The 18,167-nt window shown below is 38.1% G+C and overlaps 1 protein-coding gene across 1 annotated transcript in view; it reads right to left on the bottom strand.

The window, feature by feature from the left end:
- Positions 1–18,167, bottom strand: part of csmd3b (CUB and Sushi multiple domains 3b) — a gene marked incomplete at its 5' end in the record, with an annotated part of 443,617 nt that overhangs the window by 200,449 nt on the left and 225,001 nt on the right. Inside the window, 3 exons of the mRNA XM_084423901.1 lie at positions 242–363; positions 9,802–9,926; positions 11,782–11,869. Of these exons, the coding sequence (XP_084280027.1) occupies positions 242–363; positions 9,802–9,926; positions 11,782–11,869 (335 nt within the window). The remainder of the gene's footprint in view (positions 1–241; positions 364–9,801; positions 9,927–11,781; positions 11,870–18,167) is intronic.

The following is an 18,167-nucleotide window of genomic DNA, read 5'->3' as shown; positions in this document are numbered from 1 at the left end:
CCTCTGCCAACAAGGCGGGCTATTTTTTGCTTACTTTAAATATTCAAGCACAAGAAGATGTGAGAGAGAACTCAATTCGGTACTTGTGCGCTGTGTGAGAAGTTTTGTGTGCGCAACACACATCCGAAGACCAAGCCAAACAACAGTTATTTTTCCAGAACCATGAAACAACATTGATCTTGTAACACCTAAATGTTATAGAATACAAGAGGCATTATCAAACATACATTTTTGCTCTTACCTTGTTTAGATTGCTGGCTGTGATGATCCACACACACTGGGAGTTGCTCTCGTACTGAATGGGGAAGTTCGGTGAGGTGAAAGTCCCTGACGGACCTTGAAGATTTGATCCACAAGTTTTCACTGTATAAAGGAAAAGAATGAAAACAGTGAGAAAAAAACAAACAGGAATGTGCTGTTTCCCTTCAAAAGAATGTGAAAGTCTCAGCTAATTGGTTTGAGCAGTGGTCAGCCTTCACTTAATGTTTTCTACTATTGATTTGATAATTAGAAAAAAACTGCGACCCTGCCATCTCGAGGGATTGAGTTTCACTTAGCGCTCGAAATGTTTTTTGCGGGATTTGCATGGCTCATATTGGAATATAAGCCACAAGCCTCCACCAGTCATCCATGACCGTCTTAATTTGTCAACGATTAGCAATCCAATCAAATCCTCAGATGACTAACTTCATGCCGGCTAAACGAGTTAATTTGAAGCAGGCTTAGCCAAACACACTTGGGTCTGATTCGTCATCTTAATATAGAAATGTCAGTTATAATTTGCTAAGTAGACACGCTCTGGTGTTTCTCTCCCAAAGCCGGTGACAGTCATATCTTAAAAATTGACAACTACGGGTTTACGCCTTCTCAAATCCAGCCTCTTGTAGTTTTGCCGCATTTATCATGGTTGATGTCAAAGTGACAGGGCTTTGATGAAAAGACAAGGAGGCATTATCTCCAACGGCAACAGGTTTCACTATCAGCTCCTGACATCTTGATTGCTTTTGAAAATGAATAACTCATTATCTCAGGCAAGCACGGGGAACCATGAGGCTCCTTCAGGCCCAAAAGCATACTTTTCCCTCTGAAAGTCATGCTCTCGTCAAGGAGCTCCTAATTAGAGAAGTATCCTGTGACAAGCCCTCTCCAGTCTGGCATCCGGGATAAACTTTAGCTTGAAATGATGAGGTGTTTGCGTCAATCAACAGTCATAAGAGAGGAATAGCCTACTGTACCAATAAACCTCTGTGCTGCCAGTGAGAGCAGAGGGCAGCGTGTTGTGTTTATTAAAAGACTCCTATTGTGCTTTTTCACATTTTCATCTTTCTTTAAGTGTGTAATGTTGCTGTTTTGCACATGAAAAAGCTCTGCAAAGTTACAAAGCACAAAGTCCCTCCAGCGGGAGTTATTATCTATATCAGTGTCACTGTTTCTGAACTCCCTGAAACACCTCCATTGTAGTCTTGAGTTTTCTTCCGGGAATGAACACGTCACAATATTCCTCATTTAAATAATTAATACGCAGAATAAAGGGGCGGGGCCTGGTTGAGTTAGTTAGTAGTGTGTTGAAACTGGCGGTCATGGTAAGGGGCGGTACATTTCCCAAACACGCTCAAAGCGCTTGACCAATCACAACACACTGCTCCATCCGACCAATCAGAGCACAGTGTGCTTTTCAGAAGGCCCATAGAGAGGAGCTGCAGGAATGGAGAATATGAGGAAAAATAATGTGTTTTTAGCCATTCAATCATGAAAACCCAGATTTCACTTTGGACAACGAGTGGTCCATCAAGTACCAAAAGTGTTCATCATACAAAATTGAATCTCAATGGCTTCATGCTCTCAACAGCCAATGATTCACGGCACTGAAAACATTGTGGTTGGCACAAATCATATTTATCCCTGCTGAAAGTGATCTTGTATTTAATGTAGTCTGAGTCACATTCTCTCATGTGTTTTCTCTGCCCAACTAAAAAAAAAAAGAAAAAAAAAAAAAGAGTATGAACAAAAGAATGCATAACATTATAATAACGTTTTTCTCCCTAGATTTTTCTAGATCTTTTCCTAGATCTTTTTTTTCCTAGACCAAACAATTGTCAACTAACTAAAATGTTTTTTAACATTTTTTTTTCAGCATAATATTAAATAAACTTATTATATCATGTTTTGCTGTGAAAAACTACGGCTGTCAACAGCATGAAATAATTGTGCTAAGTTTGGTTCATTGTATTAATTGAATTTAACATCGTTTTTCCCTGCTGTCAATGACCCCTCTCAGAAAACACGGCCCACCAGTCGCAAAGTCCTGTAACAATGTTAAGAGGTTTGTTCTAGCAAGGCTTTACAATTACCTCTAATTTCGCTTAATAACAAATTCACCTGTTTAATCACTATATACTTTTTAAACTCCCCAAAATGAAAGGGAGTGGGAGGATTGTCAGGTGTCGGGTCCTCTAAATGGATAAACGGAAATTTATGATTAACTCGGCATACCCCTGGGGTGCCAAAAACAATATACTGTATATATATATATATATGGATCTAGGCAATTTTCTGCATGATTTCATTGCGCATCTTCTCAATTAGTTTGTGCAGCCTGTAGCTGCAGGAACAAACAGGCACCCAAGTGACATGAATGTAGTGATTTAGTCGAGAGCTAAAGGTTATAGACCTGCTGAGAGTCAAGCGCCACGCATGTGTGTGTGTGAGTGTGTGTGTAAGAGTGGACACCTGCAGAAACACACTTCTCACCCATACTGAGTGTGCTCTGGAGTGGATAACACTGAGGGGGATGAAGGTTTTGGTAGGCCTGCGCAGTTGGTGATCATGTTCTCTGAACACACGGACCCCCGATGATGACGGCAGCTGTCCAGAAAACTGCAGGCACTCCTTAACACAAATCTGACACAGCTAGCAACTTACTTGAGCATCACAGGATGATTTCTGTCCCTGGCTGCAAGTGTTTTGTTGCAACACATTTACTCTTTCTTTCTTACAGCAGAGAGCACAGTTTTTGTTTAATATTGAATTTGAGTCTATTTCACTATGATATAAATTGCATCTACTTTAATCTACACAAATATTTTGTTTAACAATAAATGTGCAAAATGTACCAGATCAAACGTTTGAGTGATTTTGACCATCTTGTGAGATTTTCGTTTTTAACTGAACATGTACAAGATTTTAAGTCCCTCTGTGGTGAAAACCAAGTTGTTTATATGTCTATGTGGTGTTTTTAATATGCTTTAAGACAAACCATGTGTAAATTCATGGGCCCTATCTTGCACCCAGCGCAATTGACTTTGTACACCGACGCATGTTTCATTCCTATTTTGCACCCGCGCAAAGCGCGCTTTTCCCTCCACAGAAGCACGTCGCTAAACTAGGGAATGAACTTGCGCTCTCTGGGCGGTTCAGCGCAAAAAAGGAGGCGTGTTTTGGCGCAAACGTTCTCTGGTGCTATTTTACTGTTCCATAAAACAATTGCGCCACTGGCCAGAAAAAACCTAGTCTAAAGTCAGTGGCGCGTTGTTCATTATGCTATTTTAAGGGCGCATGCTTGACCATAATGTATAGAGTGCACAAACGCTCATACACTGTGATTCTCTAATCTACACAGAAGCAGCAGTTTTCATTTTTGCAAATCATATTGAGGGGATAGATAGATAGATAGATAGATAGATAGATAGATAGATAGATAGATAGATAGATAGATAGATAGATAGATAGATAGATAGATAGATAATTTATTATAAATATAATAATTTATTATAAAAGCATACATCTAGCTTACACATTTACCCACATTATTATATGCCTGTTTAGCCGAAGCTAATTTGGGTGTGTTTCTCCCATCCCCAATGTCACTTCTCTCTCTTTTACGGCCGTGACGAGAGCGTTGCTCTCCTCGGCTGTGAACCGCTCTTGACGCGCGCCTGGCAAATCCGCCGTTATAATAGCAATACGCCAAGGAAAAAGCGCGCCTGCTCTTAAAGGGAATGTGAGATGATGCTCTGATTGGTTTATTTCACGTTACGCCCAAACCACACCTATGAATAATGAAGCTACTTCAGACCAACCCCTTTTAGATTTGCGCCCGGCGCAAGAGTCATTTATCCCGCCGGGAAAATAGCAACAGCGCCGAGACCCGCCCACAAAGTTACTTGCGCTTTGCGCTTTGACACTTGCGTTTCAGATCGTTAAAATAGGGCCCAAAAAGTCAACACCATTGCTGAGTATTTTCTCCTTAAAACTGCAATGAACCAAAGACAGTCTCAAAAACATGAAATCGCTGGTGTTTCTGACGTCACAAACTACCTTGTAACCAATCAGATCAACGTGTGATCGTCAACCAGTGGATCTCTGAGCTGGAGCGAGTGAGTGGAGGCGGGGCTCATTTGCATATTCATAGAACCGCGCATACTAAATGGGTGTAGAGTTACATTCAAGCTATTTTAAGGCGTGAAGACATTTTTTTCCAAGAAAAAAAAGTTTAAATATGTAATTTTGGTGATTTTTAAGGGATACAATTATTGACTACAGGGGGACTTTTACAACATAAACCATACAATGTATCCTCCATGGTTTTGTTTCACAATACATTTTTAAATTAAACATAGCAGATCTCTTCTTGTCACATGTCATATAGATTGCACAAACTAACTGAGAATATGCTACATGAAATCAATACATAAATTATATATAAAATTATACACAATACTGTATATGACAGGGAGAGAGAGAGAGAGATTAATACTTATATACAGCAATGATACATTAAATTGATTAAAAGGGACAGTGACAGGAAAGAGTGTTACAAAATTTCTAATAAATGTTGTTCTTTTAGAATTTCTATTTATCAAATGATTCTGAAAAAAAATGTATCACAGTTTCCACAAAAATATTAAGCAGCTCAACTGTTTTCAATATTGATAATAACACGATATGTCATTGCTGTTTAAAATTCAGCTTTGCTATCACAGCTTTGGTGACTTCAAATCCATTAAAAAAATCTTACACACAGCCAACATTTAAACAGTTCAGGAACAATTTGCCCCACGCTGCATCTTTTTGCCCCGTCTTCTCTATCCTTAAAGATCTCATCAACAAACATGCTGAGTGGTTTGAGTCCTCTTGTTCTTTATAAAGGCAGTACACACTTCTACTATTTGTTTTACCCTCTGTGTGTGTCTCTCTCTCCATCATGTTATCTCACTGATAATATCTCTCAGTCCTTCCCACTTTTCTTTTCTTCCCACCTTCCCACTTTTCTGTGATACTAAGAGCTACAACACTGATGCAGTGCATACATTCCCGTCCCTGCGTCTCAGTGTTGCTGGACTGTTCTTACACACCGACGACAACGACTTATGGACAAGCTGGCGATTTAAGAGCTCAGGGAAGCGGTCCAGAAACCTACATCAGTTCTCACAATGACGTATATCTGCGCATGCTTGTGCCTTCCCTGACAGCTCAATTACGGCCTGCTAAATGAACGGCCTTGGCTCGGTTCTCTCGCCTGTAGCAAAGCAGCCAGAGAGAAATTATCTATAAAATTAAAGGGCAGGATGAGCAAACAATTCATTACTTGGCCAACGATAACCTGTCACTTTTTATCCCACCTGCACAATACAACGACAAGAACGCAAGACTGACATTTGTTTACAAGGGGAGCCAAAGGTAAAAAAAAAGAAAGAAAAAGAAAGGATACAGATTCATATCTGAATTTCCATTGTACACACTGTATAGAAAGGTGAATTTAAGCAATACCACACAAGCCATTGTGCAATTCTCTTTTTAAAAATAAATAAAAATAAGTAGTTAAAATTGGTTAACTCACATTTTAGATACAATATTGCAGTTTCTCTGTCTATTTGTGGTCTGCCAACAAAGATTAACACTTTACTATCCCATGAGGCCACGGGAGAGGATTTGTTAATGTCAGTGATGCTGGAAGGTCACATAACAATGACGACATCACGCATGTAGTATTCATTCATGCTATACGCATTCATACAGCTGCAAAATAATTAATTATTCAAAATAACCTACTCAAAAAGTATGCAATTTTTGATCCAGACCGTTCTGCTCCTGTTAATAAACGAATGGGTTGAATGAATGTCTCAGCAATTAATTTATAAAGATTAAAGATTTTGTCGCCACCTACTGGCATAACTACGTAACCTGCGGAAAGAGTCACAATCCACAACACGCTGTTGAATCGTATATGCCGCAAAGTCACAGAAAGTCAAGGACCGGATAAACTGCTGTAGAAAGTTTTACACAGTTTATTTTAAAATTAATTTGACCTTCTTTTGCTTCCTCTTTGGTTTAAAAGTACATTAGCCCGACTGCCTGCTGTGATTCTTGCATTATCGGATCATTTAATCAAGAACATTGCCGGTGCTTTCCAACAGGGGTTTGGCATTCGGATAAGCTTTTAGGTCTAAGTATCAAGATAACTGCCTGTATCACCCAAATAAAATATCCTCTTTTATGCATCCCTTGTATGTTCGGCCCTATTTGCGGTTTTACACTTCTTGACACTGAAGCCGACCTCTACTGGGAAAATGGGCCAAGTCAGCAGCAAGCATAAAGATTAGGAGACTCCAAGACATTGGAACAGGCTGAACAAAAAAACAATTGCCACCCAGAATGATCAATTACATCATTAAACCTCGAACACGGTTCCACACCTTTATTTTCCCGCATTCCGCGGCCTTAAAGCCATCCAAACACACATTAATAGTCCATCTTAGAAACAACATCACCGACTTTAAAGCTACTCGTCCTTCTACATCAACACCAATTGCCTTGTCTTATTTCAAAAGTCAAGGATTACTAAACATCATTTGCAAGCAATTGCCTTAGCAAGCGCCACCTGTGCCCAGTACATTCTCTGTCTTTTTCTATCCGCTAATAAACAAGCACAAAAATGAACTGCTAAGACAAACTCTATCACCAGTAATTTCGCTAGCTAGCCACTTGGGGTCGCACTGTCTAGGTTCTGCTCAAGGAGGTCTATAATACCTGCAGAGTATTTTAGCATTCACTTTCATGTCAATGGCGGTTGCTTGGCAGAGCTTTTTGCTCATAGGTACTCTCTGTTCCAGACAGAAGTTTTTGAGCCAATAGCCCGAGCCACAAATCCTAATGCGTTCTGGAACTGGAGAAAAATGGCACCACAAGAACATGCAAACCCTTTCATTAGCGGCTATCCACAGCTGTGACAGTGAACAATACAAACCCATGCCACGGGTTGTAAGAGCAATTGGTCACTGGGAAAAAAAAGCTACAGTAATATAATTAAATACATAGGCGGGGGACATAGCAACGTGACCATCTGACAACTTAATATCGCCCTTATTATCCAGTTTATGCTTTAATTTAAAGACATGCAATGTAAACTAAATTATTTTGTCAGTAAAAGTAATTTATGAATGTTGTAGTTTAAAATAATTAGAATTTTACATGCATCGTAATTCTGTAGCTCAACAAAGCCACCGTACTGGTGAAAACAATGCATGATAATATTCATAAAAGGAAATTATGTAAATCACACTGCATGGAAACGTTTGTGCTAATAGCGCCACTGTTTTACAACGTTCCCACCCCTGTGCGACTGGGATTTTAGTCACTTCTGCTGTTAAAAGACCATGCAAGCTGCTAACTAACAGACAGGAGACTACAATGAGAGCAAGATTCTCTTGTTTTAAATAAACACTAAAAACGGAGACGAGAATCAACTTAATGCTATAGTTAAATCAATGAATGACTGTTGAGCTTGCTTAATTAATAACAAGTGTTTAAAATAAGCAAGTAATAGAAATAAAAAAGCGAAACAGCCCATGATCTCTAAATGCTGATGAAAGTGTCACTCCGCTTCATTTTGAGCTATAATTAAAGTGTCCTCCGGTATGATGGAGACAGTCCAATTTCTGTTTGTTTGCCCAGGGCGGCCGACTGACACTTAAAGCCATTAGGGCTGTGAAAAGCTAGAAATCACTGCCGGCATGTAAATTCTGCTCTGAATTTTAGTTGCCATGGCAATACTATCAGATCCAGTGTAAAAAAAAAATAAGTTGATTAGTAAGCTTGTCACCAGACAACTGCAAACACTCCTAAAATTAATTAATATTACTCCTTCTAACCTACCCCTTCTAGCTATAATTAATACTAAGATGAATACTAAGTATTCAGACCAAACGTCTCTTCTCGGTGCCTGACCCAAATTCATAACGCTGAAATAAGACTTGACAACCTATAAAGACTGTGCAGGTTTAATCTTAAAGGGATAGTTCACCCAAAAATCATTTACTCAACCTCTTTTCAAACCGATATGGATTATATTGTACGGCGTATAGGCCCCACCCGTTGAATACAGTATACAGATGACCGTTCAGTTTCTGACGTACTCCTCACACATGAGTCTGCTGATAACAGAGAAAATACATTTCCTTTGATGTGTCCTGTTTAAACTGCTCGTTTGCATCGCTCTACGGACTTCAGAAGCGTCAATAACAAGTGTATGGTTTATTTTTAATGACGTCTTGGCATTATTTAAAGGGATACTTCACCGATTAGCATTAAGCTTTGTATCAGTAGAAACCCGGTAGTATTTTGGAATGACCGTGCTTCCCTCCCTCATGTCCCCCTGAGACGAGAGATTTCTGTATTGTGTGTCTGGAAAAAAACCTCAGATGACACAAAAATCATAATTTAGCTCATCAGAGGCTTTATTGTCCAGAGGCGAGAGACTACAGCCAGTAGGAGGAACTCGTTCCGCATGTCTTTAACCCGCCCATAGGGGGATCTCATGATAAAACGCCTTCTTTTCAGTTTCGAGTCGACTAGTAGCCTAGCTGTATCATTTCTTCCGATACTGCCCTCTGTAACCGGTAGGCGTGGCTTGGGAGTGGCCTCGTAGGGCAGCGAAGCAAGTGCATTCTGGGAGTTGTTGTCTTTCATCCACATGAGCCAAAAATACATTTTCTTGCTTTTCTCAGTCAAGAAGCCATCAACTTCTAAAATAATTTCACATTTCTACTACATAAATGACCCAATTTAAATACACATTCATCTTTCCAGCGGTGAAATATCCCGTTAATGACATTAATGACATTATATGTTTGTTCGGAGCATTCGACTGCAGATTGTTTCGTAAATGAGGCCGGGTGCAAAGAAGAGTTTGCAAATAAACTTTTATTGAAAGATGAAGTAGCCAACATTGTAAACCCTTACGCTCAAAATAATTAATTGGTTTGAGTAGGGTAAACTTAACAAATTATTTCAATCAAATGATTTTTTATGAGTATTCAGAACTTTCTTTTTCTTTTGAGTTTGCAAAACTGATAGATTTTAAGTAATCTGAATTGTTTAATTGTTTTGAGTTTTATGAACTTGTTTCTTTTAATTTTGACAAATTTAAATTGAACTAAAACCGGGCTGGGATTTCTATTTCCCAGCATGCTTTGCCATGACACTCGAAAGGGAAATAAAATGCTCAAATTAAGTATTATATAATAGATTTAGTAGCGTTTAATGTTTTGCTATACTAATTTAGAAGAGTTTCTAGCCAAGTTTCCACTACTAAAAATATTTTTTTGTCCAAAAACCTCAAGGAACACATTAAAGTAATAAAATATCCCTGTCACGACCCCTTTACTCTGGAGAACTTTGAGTTCACCAGAGTTCGTTTTAATAGAATCAAACCTGCCAAGTGTGAGCACCCATAACATTAATCTTGAATTTGAACAGAAACATATACAGATGTTCAGTGTGCTTAGCAAGTGACAGACTCACCTCTACAGGCAGGTCTATGGTCAGTCCACGCCGCGAACACCTCCGCCACTCTCTGACACGTGATGCTCTTGGAGCCCTGAAGAACGTGATCTTCGTCACAGGTGAACTGGGCTGTCGAACCGATACTGTGGGGATCCATATGAACAGAATGACAAACAAATCAGATCCAACACAAACCCATTAGCATGACTCAATGATCAGGGTGAAAGATGCACATGAAAATAAGGCCGTGAGGGCTTAAAGTTGGGTTATATATAATGCTGCGTACCAGTCATTCAGCCAAGACGGCACGGAAAAATACTGTGCATCTTTCGAAGAAAAAAAATTATATTTCATATAAAATATGCCGTATACTCTCAGCTCTATGCAAGCAGGCAAAGTTAGAGAGTAAAGTAGTGCAACATGCACAAGAGCGGGATAAATAAATGAAAACATATCAAAAGAGCGTCTTATCCTTGCAGTCAAAACTGTGGTGCGCCTTGATACTCCATAAAACACTAGTTTGAAGCATTCTCTATTTCTTCAATGCTTCCTTCAATCTGGGGTTGGACAGATCTCAATAAATCCACTCAGCAAACTCCGACACTGGCCTTACATGTACTTTCATTTGAGGAAACCACAAACGGTTGTTGTTCGTAAAAACCTCTGCTTCCAAACACGAAACGCTTGCAGCATTCGCAGGGGTTTTCCGCAATCCAAGCCATGTTACACAAAAACCTGGAATAACGTCAGTGTCGCAATTTGAATCGGCAAGCCCTAATTAGTGTCTTCATTCACATATGGTCAGCTTCCCTGCGGAGCTGGTATTAGCTTGACATTGGGAAAGTCTTGCAAGGGTCTGGATTGGAGAACATGATTTATATGCTCCGGGAGTGCTAAACAGAGGACACTACTGTAAGATATTCAGATGCTACAATATTAATGACAGGCCTCAGTGTAGAAGCGCTGTATCCATAATACAGTTTTCTTCTTTCCTTGGAAAATTTTGTATGTAAGGGCTGACTGTGCATTATCCTAGTTATTACACAACTACTCATCTAATAAATAAATATGTGGACATGAAAAATGTATTCGAGTTGAAATTATCTTATCTGCATATTACCTTAAGGCCATTACAATGTATAAAAAAATCTGCAAAGCAACAAGACGAACACTGCAGCAATATTACAGTAATGTGTTACCATGTAAGATGGCGAATATTAAGGCCCCGATATTCTCACCGTGAAGTCTTTTTCATACTTTGCTTAGGGGTATAAAGAAGTTTGAAATACGTGAGCAACGGTATAATGTCAGCGAACATCCCGACGCCATTTAGATGAAGATGTAAATATGTGCTGCGCATTTTCCTTTCAATAACAAGACTGTGCTGAGAAAACAACAGTTAAGAAAGCATCTGATCATAGCGATGTGGATATATTTACTGCAATTAGCTCTGCAATTCAGCACTCCAGTCAAGTCACGTTTATTTATCCAGCACTTTATACAATAGATTGCTTTAAAGCAAGCAGCTTTAGAGTATTAAACATAAAAAACAGTGTCTCTATCAGAATTATGTCGTAATTTAAAGCGGCTCTCCATTGTGTTCGTGATTTTAGATGTTTGACCGCGACGGATTAGAGAAGAAACTACATGGTCAAAGAGGGCGGAGCCTCAGAGCCACACCTCCCTATTACGTAATCACCAAGGACCAATGGTAGTTCGAAGCTGTTTACTGGAAAGTTCGCTTCTGAACTCCTGAAACAAACTCCAAACGGACTTCGTTTTGGCTTGATTTTGATCGAAATTACGTCACACAGGTTTGTTCTCCGAATTCGCTTGAAGTATATCGGGGCCGTTAGGAAACTTCAGAACGCCTCGAATGATCCATCAGAATCTAATTATCAGCATCCAACGCTAGCAGTCTTGGTGGAGAATGCAGGGATAACCAGATACCTTCCAGCGAAGTCTTCATTGGGACACACAGCACCTAAGAGTGATTACCTAAAGTCGTTGCCAATGCGCTTGCCATTTTCAGGTTCCCCCGGGTCTGGACAGGAGTTAGAGGCCTGTTTGATTCCTCCTTCGTTTACTGCAAATTCAGAGCACAGTTAGCCATTAGACACATACATACGGATAAACTTCATTTTCGTCATGCAAGCCTCATGCAAACGGCTTCACAGAACGATTTGAAGAGGAGGTGGAGCTTACATGTGAACACAGACACAAACACAAACACACAACGCACACACACACCCTGGAATCATCTAATTGATAACCACTAACACATCCCCACTAATGTGTCTCAGTGCAGTCGTCGCTTTGTAAGAGTGTGACTACATCATTGAAAGTGGAGATACTGACTAAATCCCAGATCGTATTAGCAGCTTTTCATGTTAAATTGAGGGCACACTTTATTATCAGTAGTATTAATAGAGATTATAGTCGAACACTATGTCAGAAAAAAAAAAAAAAAAAAAAAAAAACACTGACTCAAGGACATACACGTTTATTTAATGAATCAATGTTATTGATTTAAGCTATTATAAATTCTTTGTTTTGCGTGATCTAATCTAAAACTGACTGAGGTTCGAGTTGGTTGTTGGCATGGGCCATGTGACAAGTCTTTCTATCTGAGGTTGAGAGGACCATGTCACCTCTCATTTTCCAACCGAGTGAACCTGACTTGAAATGCAGGCCTTTACACGCACATACACTACGTCTATGGGGTGATGCAATTAATGCACAATTAATATTTCATTTAACCATGCAGTCAAAATATGCAGATTAGAACAAAGAGAGGTCTCAACATAATGCAGAAATGCTCACTATCATCAGCATGCACACAAGCACAGCACTGTAAAATGAAAATGACTCCCACTGTATTGAAGACACTCACTTTTTATGCGTCCTGACCATATTAAAGAAGCTCATATGACTTTCCAGTGCAAATGCACTTCATTTGTTTTCGGACCGGTCTTAGTAGCTGTACATATCGTTACTTTCTTAAGTGGATGCCTTTGCATTTGTTTAACTGTCCCTAAAACTTTTAATTTCAAAGACAATCTAATGAGGAACGGTGGCTTCCTCTAATGTCTGTTCACTTATTCAGACTTGTAATCCCTTTAAATGAGGCTCAAGATGTCTCTCCAGAAATGGCTTGTGATTGAATGATGGAAATGTGGACATGACACAGGAGGAGGAACTCACTAAGAATGAAGGATGATGGAGGAACTTATTCGCACACGCTGTTCTCGTTGTTTTAACCGCAATTTACTACATTATGCAAATTATGAAACAATTTCAAATACCTAATTTAAATACTCATGACAGTGCTATTTTAGCTTTTTCTGCTGAAATATTGCATGCTTAAGTGCAATTGTTTAGTGAATTCATCCCACAGGTTAAAGGTAATGAAAAGCACAAGATACAAGTGGAAAGATGAGACGATGCAACATTATACATGAGATTTAAACATGATAATTGAGTGATTCTGAGGAAAAGAACAAGAAAAACAAATGAGGAAAAACAATGTCTTGCAAATTATAAATGGAAGAAAAACTGATAGATTGTTCTTTATTCATCCAAGCAACTTGAAAAGTAGTCTCATTTAAAGAGGCAATTCACGTCAGAGCTGTTAGAACATCATGAAGCGTCTATGTGCTTTTCTGCACAGGTTGTCGGTCAGGTCAACCTGCTTTTCTTCCAAGTATCCATTTTCATGCTTTTTACAGATTCAATCTGGCCTCTTCATTAACTATTAAAAGTTCTGGAAAGGTGCAATGGGAAAATGGAGCATATGCAAATGTCAAACCAATACAAAGGTTGATTTTCTCAAAGCACGGGTGAAACTGTGACTGACATCAAAAGCGAAATGTGATTTTCCTGTATTTTGCAGAGCTTTGAACGTTGATGTACTCAGCCCACTCTGTGATTAAGTTAATAACCATTAATATCCATGCCATTAATCCATGCTTACTACTTCAAAGCAACTCCCACTTTACCTGACAATTGACATGCAAAGTCCATGGACTTTTACCAAGATTTTAAGATAATATGTAAATAAATTGAATGCATAAAAATAATTATGGTATAGCATGTCAAACTATGGGACTTCCCAAAAGTATTTAATGTTAACTACCTCACTTTTGTGTATGTCTATAAAGACAATTCATTATAGAATATACACAACATGGCATGATTTCTCCATTAATGCGTTCACACGGTGCCTATAATATCCAGCTGCCTTGCTTCAAAAATGGGTTATTTACCTCAGTGAAAAAAAGATCAGGGAAACCATCTCGACTTGCCAGAGTTTAACTTGAATGGAAATCTCCAGGATGTGATGAATGTGGACTCATATCGGTGGAGACAACAGCAAATAACAAAAACTACACATGAAGAAATGAACATGGTCTGAGTTAAGACACACAAAAACAGACAGTTTCTGACGAATGTCTGTAATATGTGGATAATAGGTATAATCACTCTATATCTATCTATCCTTTCATTCATTTCTTCATTCACCACTCAACTCATCCATTCAAATAATGGCAAAAAAATCAACCCTGAACATCAAGGGAAAAAAAGTTTCCATGTTTGATTCAAAACAACATTCAGTGACGATCATTGAGTGTAGGAGTAGTGTGAATATGTTAAATAAAGCATTGTTGTCTCTGCACATGTGTGCATGGTGTATTTGCAGACATGCGTGGGTTTTAGTTTACAGATTTAGGTGCTTGTGAAGCTAGCAAACACTGTGATGCTTTGAGCTCTACGAGTGCGCTGGATGGTGCTCGGCTTGTATGTGAAAGATGACACAAAATTATATTTTCCCTCTTATTCTGAAAGAACAATTACATTAAAGCCTGCAGCTTGTTGTTGAATCCAGATCAGTTGAGTTGACAATCGAGCAGTGCATATCATCTCTGTCGGGTGAAAACCTCGTATCTCCATATTGTGTCTTTTTTATTTTATTTTCCATAAATCATTACTTTTGGACAGCTTTTACATCTGTCAGTGGGTTTTGCACATATTTAACCAATGAAAACTCCATTGGAACTCCATTTGATCCTCAAACACATATTTGCTGGTCACAAAACTCCAATTGGGCTTGATTTTGGTACAATGTTAATAATGTAATGACACATGCAAGTGTCTGACCATATATAAAGTATAAATATATACATATAAATACCATATACCATATAAATATACCAGCAATACCAATAAAAAACAGTGTTTTTTTCCACGGTTTTGGACGTTTCTGCCCGACAGCGACGTATGTTTACCCTAAAAACAAATCATATAGTTGAACATATTTAAGTTCAGTTCATGCCGCTTATGCAAGTACTAAAATGTTTACCATACATGGACATTACATGTGTGTGTACATAAATTAGGATAATTATAACTCTGATCCTAACTGTAATCGTAATGCCTTCAAAATTTCAAGAAAAATAATAAAGACATTATTTGGATATCTTTAGATATTGAAGTAAAAAGTACTTTTGGGGACAGTTTATAGTAATTTTGTCAACAAAAGTGTCAATTTTGTTCATATTTGCGGTGTAATGAGGCCTTCAGCGATACACGGGTCTTTTGACAGGTGGACTGATATCTTGACCAAGCTTGATCAAATTCAGCCCTGCTTTTGGAAGTGAGCCTGTGTTGATAAAAAACCCTTAAAATGTGTTTAAAATGCTCAAAATGACAGACTCTGTAGTCAGATAATTCGCTCTCGTCTCCCTCGTGAAAACGCCTCGTGATTTTCTCAATTTTCTTTTTTTTTTCAATCTCAATTAGTCATGATTTCTGCAGGACCATTTATTCTTCTGATTGAACCTGTGACCATTTATAGTCTGATGTAATTCCTTTACCTTCAGTGATGAAATTTGTTGAACCCTCTTCAGCTATAACTGAACATAATGAACTCTCTATGAACTGAAAAGGGCTAAAAGTAGAAGTGCATGTAAATATTCGCTTTAGAAATATATCTTGTTATATTGTATTGTTCAGTCGACCTTTGTGATTAAGCCTCTCCGTCAGAAGAAAAATAATGATAAAGAAAAGGTTTTTTTTTTTTTTTTTTTTTTACATTTACAGATGTAGATTTTACAGATTTACAGTGTAATTTAAAAGCTCCAGTGTTTTGAAAACATCATAACAGCAGATTAAATACACAGATACTGAGCTAAATATAACTCAAAATAGTGATGCTACTAACTAAACTAGTTTCTCCCCAAACAGGGTTATTATCCTTAACCAAAACTAAAACTATTAAAAACATTTATGTTAATTGAAAAAAATTGTAAAATAAAATAAAATAAAATAAAATGAAATAAAATAAAATATTAGTTGAAAAACTTTAAACAAAAATTAGAAACTGAAATAAGTTTAATTTGAAGCAACTGAAAAAATACTAAAACTGAAATAAAAATATAACCTAAATAGCAATATTTAAAGGAAAAAAAAATAATAAAATGACAAAATTACTAAAGATGAATTAAACTAAAAACTAAAAGCAAATTCAAAATATTAATAAAACTATACATAAATAAACATAAATAAGAAATATTTTCCCTAATATTTCATACATCAAAACATCATTTTGTTGAAGAAAACTAATAGGACCCAACTGGCCGTGTGAAAATAAATAGATAAATCAGAATAAATCAGAACGTGTTGAGGTCAGGGGACTGTGTTGGCGTTTAGCTTGCTGTTCTCTTCTAACGGGCTCTGAGCTGAAGCATCATGTTGCAGTTTTCACCATCCATCAGCCTGGGAGAATTCAGGCCTTTCTGCTGGAAGTTTGGGGTTATTTTAGGCCACTTCTTTCCCAGGTCATCCTTTAGAATGATTCCTCTGCTATGTTTAGAAAAGTTGCCTTTTTTCTCACATTCAAGGCTAGTGGAGTATGAAACCCGCAGGGCTTTTAGAGCTCAATCAAGAGTCAGAGAGGCAGAACTCTCTGTGAGACCTGTTATTCTCATTCCCTCAAACTTACCCTCTGCCTCTCTTTCTCCGCATCCCTCTAATTCACACAGACAAATACATACACACACACACACAGTTGATGAAACACTCCTCTGACACGGTTTCTCACACATTCAACCAAACATGCAAAACACAAACATCCCTAGCTAAACTCTCTTAACTCTGAATCCCTTACCTTGCACAAGAAAAAGTGTTTTTTGAATAAGGAGGCGTGATTCTGATCAAACACTTATGTGCAGATCGCATTTGATTTTTTAATTGATTCATGTGGCCAATGCACAAACAAATCACAAATAAAAACATAGCTTTATATAAATACTCAATGCTTCATGCCCTTTCTTGGACATCGCCAACATGCGTGGGGAAATATGGGGCGTTCAGGTGAACACATAAGCAGGGTGAGCAAGCAAACAAGCATGCAGTCACATGCACTCACTTACTCCATGATCAATGTGCATCCATGGTGTCATGCCAAATTATTGACAAAATGTGTTCCCATGTAGCCAAAAAACGTAATATACCAGCTGGTTTGACTGTAAAACATAGATATACCTGGTGCAAACAATCAATATGTTGAAACCAATTATATGGGCCTTCATAATTCATTACTTAAAGACTATAAAGATCAGCCTTAAGAGAAAATAAAAATACATCTACGCACATTTACAAGGAACGAATGAATAAGTTAATATTCTTTTACTAAAAAAACTCTACAGGAAAATCCACTTTGCAGTTCTGGAGTATTACTGAAAATTGAAAGCTAATACTTAAAGGTGCCGTCCGTAAAATTGACAGCTAGAGATATTAATGGGTTAGAGACACTCACGCGGGTTGCCAGATTGAGGACATTTGACATGACATTTGCAATTGACATTAAGTCATGACATGTTCACACCAAGGACGATGACTATAACGATAAAGATATAGTTCTAAAAATCATTCTAAATATAAAAGAATATCAGAGTCCACACCACAACTAATAATAACGGCACAGAGAACAATATCAATGGAATCACTTTCAGAACCATTTTTTTTTTCCAGATGATGAACGATAAAAACATTGACAGCCAATCAGAATCCACCCTGATGTAACGAGCTCGAGCGTTTAAAGCGGCAGACGACAAAACTGCAGCTTATACGATAACTGCAGCTACACAACGATATCGTGCGTTGATGTGGACGGTCATATAGTTTTCGTTATAGTTATCATTTTTGGTGTGAACGGGCCTTTACACTCTGTTTTTTATTTTTTTATCCAAGGCTTTTTAGGTCGGGTAGAATATGCAAACTCTGGCTTCCATGGCTGCAATACGCTGTGTTTTCTGCCAACTGGCAACCCAGAGTGTCGAAATACTATTGGTTAAATTGGCAGTGGGCGGAGCCACACAGACCAC

Source organism: Rutilus rutilus (assembly GCF_951802725.1).
Source record: "Rutilus rutilus genome assembly, chromosome: 11".
Classification (NCBI taxonomy): Eukaryota; Metazoa; Chordata; class Actinopteri; order Cypriniformes; family Leuciscidae; genus Rutilus; species Rutilus rutilus.
The sequence above is the reverse complement of the archived record's forward strand: the minus strand, read 5'-3'. Positions and strand labels throughout refer to the sequence as shown.